Genomic DNA, 7,879 nt, shown 5'->3' with positions numbered 1-7,879 from the left:
TGATCAGGTCCGCATACAATGAGTCATAAATGTGATTCCAGAGTGAGTGAGTGAGTATGGTTTTACGCCCCTTTTAGCAATATTCCATCAATATCACGACGGGGGACACCAGAAATGGGCTTCACACATTCTACCCATGTCGGGAATCGAACCTGGGCCTTCGGCGTGACGAGCGACCGCTTTAATCACTAGGCTACCCGACCGCCCGGCTTATTTCAGAGGTGTTCGGGAATATATTTTTTCATACTTGAACACGAGAAGGTCATTGGCCTAAGTTTCTTGTCTTGTGATATGTAGTTAAAGACAGTACAGACTAATACAGTGAACTACGGTTAAAAATAATAACTGACTCAAAGGGGCCTCTAATTATATTTCGTTATAAGCGCAGTTCGTTATAAGCATATGTACAGCCTATATAGAACAAATGGTCGGGACCAAACAATATGTTCGTTACATCCGTCAGCTCTTTATAAGCGTGTTCGTTATAAACGTAGTTTACTGTAGTAACATGTTCTATTTTTGAAGGTCGTTGGTTTGTTTGTTGTTTTACGCCAGGGTAGAATATGTCTTCAGCAATTCATCCTTGCCTCGAAAGGCGACAAAGCTTGTCGTAAGAGGTATTAACGGGATCGGGTGGTCAGCCTCGCTGACTTGGTTGATGCATGCCATTGTATCCCAGTTGCGTAGATCGATGTTCATGACGTCAATCACTGGATCCTCTGGTCCAGAATCGATTATTAACAGACCGCCGCCATATAGCAGAAAGTGTGCTGAGTGCGGCGTTAAACAAGAATAAACAAACAAACAAATGTTATTGTCAGTACGACTTCATGAGTTCTACACAGGCATAGCCTAAAATGTCCGTTTTCACATACGGTGTGAAAGACAACCAAAGCCAAAGGCTGAAGATGCACAGAAACGTAAAAGACAATCTAGCCTGAGGTTGCTGAAGTCAACTACGGTGTGAGACATGAGACATGAAAAAATAACCTGAGACCGAATATGTCCAACACGTTGAGAGAAAAACACCTCCTGAGACTGAAAATGTGAAACACGTTGAGAGTAAAACACAGCCTGAGACTGAATATGTCAAATACGTTGAGAGAAGAACACAGCCTTATACTGAATATGTCAAACACGTTGAGAGAAAAACACAGCCTGAGACTGAATATGTCAAACACGTTGAGAGTAAAACACAGCCCGAGACAGAATATGTCAAACACGTTGAGAGTAAAACATAGCCCAAGACAGAATATGTCAAACACGTTGAGAGTAAAACACAGCCCGAGACAGAATATGTCAAACACGTTGAGAGTAAAACACAGCCCGAGACAGAATATGTCAAACACGTTGAGAGTAAAACACAGCCTGAGACAGAATATGTCAAACACGTTGAGAGTAAAACACAGCCCGAGACAGAATATGTCAAACACGTTGAGAGTAAAACACAGCCCGAGACAGAATATGTCAAACACGTTGAGAGTAAAACATAGCCCAAGACAGAATATGTCAAACACGTTGAGAGTAAAACACAGCCCGAGACAGAATATGTCAAACACATTGAGCGTAAAACATAGCCCAAGACAGAATATGTCAAACACGTTGAGAGTAAAACACAGCCCGAGACAGAATATGTCAAACACGTTGAGAGAAGAACACAGCCCGAGACAGAATATGTCAAACACGTTGAGAGTAAAACATAGCCCGAGACAGAATATGTCAAACACGTTGAGAGTAAAACATAGCCCGAGACAGAATATGTCAAACACGTTGAGAGAAGAACACAGCCTGAGCAACATGTGGAAATATGTCACCATAGCTCGGATATGTGAAGGGATCTATATCATAAATCAGTTGCGGTGCAATGCACGTTTGCAACACCGACTTCACTCTTAGCAAGAGTTGCAGAAACCAAGGACGTTAGATGGACATATGTAGCGAGTATGTCGTCTTGTTGCGATCATTATATTCTTAAAAAAAATAAAACGGCGAAACAAATCTTGAAGCAAGTTCGAATTTGTTACATTTACAATATGACTAAATGTATATAGCTGCATGTAAGTTTATATGATACATATTCAGGAGGTACTTGTGATATCTGCTTGCAGCTGAAATGTCTTCAGAATAATATGTAAAGGGTTTTGTCCTTTTTATCTGACAAGGCTGCCTGAAATCGAGTCTGGATCAGACGAAACAGTGATCGAGTTTGGAGCTTTTAGTGAATAAGGGTATTGGCGACATTTTTAGTACATCATGGATTTGTTTATTTGGTTTTTTTGGCCACATTATGAGAATACGTATCCTCAAGAGATAAGCAAGCAATTGAGTGACTGGGCTTAGTTTACACCGCTTGTAGCAATATTCCAGCAAAATCACTGCGGAGGACACCGGAAATGGGAATCGAACCCGTATCTTCGGCGTAACGAGCGAACACTTTAACCACAGCGCTACCAGACCGCCCGTAGCAACTGAAAAAAGTAAACCCAATGACAACAGATTAGATGTGACGTTCAGCCTTGTGGCAGACACTGATAATCAATGAAATACAAAATACAAACAGTTGTCCGCTGAGAGTGTATGTAAAACTACATCATTCAGAGTGTGGTAGTTTACTGTCCGTCGTAGATAGGATATATGTAGTTCATATATATATATACTTGTGCTGTATAACTTATTTTAGTCATGAGAGGGCGGAAACTGTACAGACTTTCCATTTTCACCCGTTCACTCTCTCACTCACTCACTCACTCACTCACTCTGTATAACCAACGGAAAAAAAGTAACTGTGCTTTATATGAAACTAAATAAGGCATCGTTCAATACATGTTCATGAAGACATCTGCTCGACTCTGAGGTCGCGATTCACAATATGCACCTGCATTTTTATGCTCCGTGCATAATTTGGTTGTTAACGTGCTTGTTGGGAGTATGATACTCACACACGTGTTTTTGTTGAATGTGAACAGCACACGATGATTGTTTAGCTATCTGGTGGTAATTAAACATTTTTGTTTAACCGGACAAAACACTTTCGCAATGCCAGGGCTTGCTGAAAATAACAACCATATTCGGTTGGTGCATCTACCGAATCGATACCAAACTGCCACATTAACAGCTCGGACAATTCCTGGGGTGAGAACAATTCGTGTCAAAATCGTGCGCAATCGATGGGGGGAGCACAACTTTCGGCTACTATATACAGCGATACACCAAGTTCTGTTTCCACGTCAACGTCTGGCTACTATATACAGCGATTCACACAGTTCTGTTTCCACGTCAACGTCTGGCTACTATATACAGCGATACACCCAGTTCTGTTTCTACGTCAACGTCTGGCTACTATATACAGCGATACACCCAGTTCTGTTTCCACGTCAACGTCTGGCTACTATATACAGCGATACACCCAGTTCTGTTTCCACGTCAACGTCTGGCACGCCCAGCGTCTGAGACTCAGAAGACAATGCCGGGACAGTGTACTGTTCACAGATGAGTCCAGGTTTCCTCCGGATAGCTCTGATGGTCGTGCAAGGATATACATGCGCCCAGGAGAAAGTTTTAGCGAAGCTTACGTTACTCAACGTCGTCAGTTTTCGGGATGGCAGTGTAATGATATGGGGGGTAATCACAACTCGTGGGAGAACACAACTCATCATTATCGTCTACCCTCCATCAAATGCAGGAACGTTGTACTGTTTTGGCCAGCTGTATCTCCAGATCTTTCCCCGAAAAACATGTGTGGTATGAGATGGATCCACGCCTACGACAGGACCAGAACTAGTCCGTTACTCTAGCTCAGTTGAGCGAATCTTTGGTTGACATTTGAAATAACAACGTTTTCAATCATCTGGCGTCTTCAATGCGCCACCGCTGCCTGGCCTTAACCAACGCATATGATAGTCACACCCGATATTGGCTTTGTTAATTGAGTTGTTACACCACCCATCCTTTATGGCGTGTCGCTCTGTCTTCTGTTACGAGCTTCGTTTTATCAACGAATTTGTAATTAATTAGAGGAATGTTTGTTGTTTAACGCCGCATTCAGCAACATTCCAGCTATATGCTATACGGTCTGTAAATAATCGAGTATAAAACCAGACAATCCAGTAATTAATATCATGAGCATTGATCCACGCAATAGGGATCGATGACATGCAACAACCAAGTCAGCGAACCGTCTCCAGTCGTATAACGGGATTGTTGCTGAGTGCGGCGTTAAACACCAAACAAACATTTCTCCTATCAATAACAAATTCCTTAGAATTTGTCACTTATTGGCACCGCGAGCCGCTGGTTAGCTATAGGGTAATCTGCGTCCTTTGAAATGAATGCATTTCGAATGTTCTGGCCTTAGTTCCGAGCCCTGTAAATCTGGATTTTGAAGTAATTTTCCATGCACAAGTACATGTGTTCATTCATGGATATACTTTCTACGCAAATAGTGTCATTTGGGAGAGGACGTCCGACCCGTGACGATTCGGGGTAGAATGGGTTTTCAGCAATTCATGCTTGCTGTAAAAGGCGATTATGCTTGTCGAAAGAGGCGACTAGCGGGATCGGGTGGTCAGGCCCGCTGACTTGGTTGAAGCAATTGCCAACCAATTTCGTGGATCCATGCTCATGATATCAATCACTGGATCGTCTGGTCAAGACTCGTATATTTACAGACCGCCTCCATATAGCTGGAATATTGCTGAGACCGGTGTTAAACAACAAACAAACAAACAACAACCAACCTCGCTGCTTGTTACTATTAAGGTTCTACTACACCAAATCAGAACCAGTTTGGACAGTGCGGTTTTCGTAGGGAGTTTTCAGTGCAGATCGAGAGATATCTGCAGGCTGTGATTGGAGGATATTCCGTAAGATTTTTATGTCTTTCAAATGTACATCCATCCAGTTATTAAAACTGACCATGTTTTTCTATATTTAGTACTGTCTTTTTCAACATGATGACTTATGCTGAATGTGAGCACAGCTATTTTCAAGTAGGCGACATTTGGTACGAAACTGGGGGTGGTGTGTTTAGCTTCCGGTACTCGGAAAAGGAGCTGGCTAAGCTAGTCATTTTTATTTTTTTTATTGCTGCTCTAAGGCCAAACTGTGCACATACGTACAGGTAATAGATGTTGAATGCTTAGTTATTTTAACAAAAATCATAACGTTACTATAGAAGTCTATGGGAAAACATTTGGTTTTGTGTAACTTTAAGGATCAAAGCCAAAAAGGCTAAGAGCCCTATTGTACTCGTTCTGTTTATTATTATGAATTATTTATTATTCTGTACCAGAGATAATGACCAGAAACTCTCAAAATTAATCTTTAGCATCTGCAGGAATCTGAAGATAGTGCCTCTAAAATTCTCAAGGCTCTGTGACAGATAATTCAAAGCTAATTTTAATAAAGTGACTCAGTGGAAGACGTTGCCAACTGGTAAACACAATCACCGTGAACATTTCGTGTTCTTAGTTGCTTGTCACATGTAGCGTCGTTTGGCGGCCATATTGGATTGGAGACTGTATTAATTCATAAAAACGGCATAAAGCATCATATATCTATCTTAGATGCTTGAACTATGGGTTCGTCTAAGTTAAGGTTTCTATGTTTTTGGAAACCTCAAGTGAAATACTGAAAGACAGAAATGTAAGCTTTGCTAAAAATTGAGCTTCATTGTTATAAGACTTTTGAATTGAGAAGTGTTAGGCAGGCAGCCTTAATTTCGAGGCCTACGAATAAGTACTAGTTACTAAGTAACAATGTAACCTGCAACTTCCTGGTCAGCCCCTATTTTCAAAATCAAAAATAGAAGTACACAACACTTTGATACGAACTAAGCTAGAAGTGTTTCTGTTTTAAAGTTTTAATAAAGTATGGAAGTGTTTTTCGAAACATAAAGTGATTCTACCCAAACTAATGGAAGTGACAACAACCTTCTTTTCGAACCGAGATGGAACCATAGGACTTTCAAATTTAAGGTTTTCATGCAGCAAGGAAGAGCCCGACATCACTGCTGGCATCTGTATTTTTTAAATATTATTCTTATGTACATAATAAAATAAAATGCAGCAAAGAGACTTTGGATGATCCTGGCACAGTCAGGCTGGTTAGGCTCATCATCAGCTCACGGCCCTACCCCCTCTACACGCAGCCCAGACGGCGAATGGGACTTCTCCCAGGAAGAGCTGCCTTGTCAACCCAGCCAGAAGTTTATCATTATTAAGATAGTATTATTATGTACAGAATAAATATAAACATGCAGCAAAGAGGCTTTGGGTGATCCTGGCACAGTCAGGCTGGTTAGGCTCATCGTCAGCTCAGGGCCCTTGCCCCCTCTACACGCAACCCAGACAGCGAATGGGACCGGACTTCTCCCAGGAAGAGCTGCCTTGTCAAACCCAGCCAGAAGTTTATCATTATTTAGAATATTATTATTATGTACAGAATAAATATAAACATGCAGAAAAGAGGGTTTAGGTGACCCTGGGACAGTTAGACTAGTTAGGCTCATCATCACACTCTCCCATAATGATTGGTAATGTAAGCGATTGAGGGAAGAGCGAGGGTGGTGGGATCTATTGTCTGACATCATTCTTCCCTGAATTCATTGTTTCGTCCAATCAACGACACCAAAAGAATATGAAAGAACGGGTACAGCATAAGTATTTGTGGCTTTGACTTTTGCGAGCGTTCAACTCTGAACTCCATATTTTCTAAAGTCTACATGTGTGCTATGCAAGAAGTTTTTCCTTGATATGGGCATTCTGGAGTTTGCACCTAATCTGCATCCCTAAGTACGTATAGGACTGACCTTCCACGAAATTGCCAATAACTCCTCCTCCAAGTAAACTGACTGACCCTCCCTCTTCTACCTTGCCAGTTTCATTAGGAAAGGACTCGACACGCAGAATTCTTTTTTGGAGTGTAGATCCTCCATTGGCAATAAGTTCAAGGTCATCCATGTAAAGGAGGCGGGTAAGGGGTGTTGGGGATCTGTGCTGAGGAGGTCCGGGGTGATAAACTTCCTCTTTGCTGAGCAAAAAGCTTAAAGGATTTAGTGACAAACAGAAAAGCAATATTCCTTTTCTGATAGAAATGGGTTCCGAAGCCACCACCTACCCAACACATTGAGAGGTTACGATGGTAAGTTCTAGCCTCTTCAAAGATCATTTTCTGAACCAGCAACTGATCCTTACAACCCCAACATCGCTTTCTGGCTCCTTTCTGCTCCATGTAGATCATGTCATTCGAATCGCAGAACTGTGACACGAGGTCTGTAAGACACCTTGTAAATAGTGTGCACTGTGTGTTCAAAAAAGTAATCAGGCGGATTATTATTATTATTATTATTATTATTATTATTATTATTATTATTATTATTATTATTATATGTGTGATAATGATTAGCCCATTAAAGAATTGAATCAATCGTGGCCCTCCTCACCGCGTGTACCTATTATTGTTGTTGTTGCTGTGGTTTTTATCGTCGGCGTCATAATGCTCTTCATCAGCTTCATTATTATGATGGTGATTAGTATCAGTAGTACTCGTATTAGTATTCCAGAAAAACCGTCGGTTATTTACAATGAGAAACCTCAAACATCCTAGGACAGATTCCTCTATCACAGGGGACCGTCCGAAAATTCATAAGCATGAATATCAATTTGCAGAACGTAGCCGAGATGGCCTTCTACTGCTTGGTTCTAGCCGTGCTCGTGTCTTGTGCCATCCCGTCTTGTGAGGGTAAGAGTCTTGAATTGAGTGAGTGAGTGAATGAGTGTGTATTTTACGCCGCTGTTTTTGCTACATACCAATTGATAATGTGTTTATTCATGTATGGGAGGCCATAGGCCCATGTACATTTCAGTTATATAAAGTAATA

General features: G+C 41.4%; 1 protein-coding gene across 1 annotated transcript; it reads right to left on the bottom strand.

The window, feature by feature from the left end:
* Positions 1–956: 956 nt before the first annotated feature.
* On the bottom strand, positions 957–1,817 carry LOC139472598 (ATP synthase subunit a-like). Its single transcript, XM_071255060.1, has one exon. The coding sequence runs from the start codon at positions 1,815–1,817 to the stop codon at positions 957–959; it is 861 nt and encodes a 286-aa protein (XP_071111161.1).
* Positions 1,818–7,879: the final 6,062 nt, after the last annotated feature.

Source organism: Haliotis cracherodii, unplaced genomic scaffold (assembly GCF_022045235.1).
Source record: "Haliotis cracherodii isolate W230 unplaced genomic scaffold, xgHalCrac1.p SCAF_25, whole genome shotgun sequence".
In the NCBI taxonomy this organism is placed as follows: Eukaryota; Metazoa; Mollusca; class Gastropoda; order Lepetellida; family Haliotidae; genus Haliotis; species Haliotis cracherodii.
Note: the sequence above shows the minus strand (reverse complement) of the source record. Positions and strands in the feature narration are given on the sequence as shown.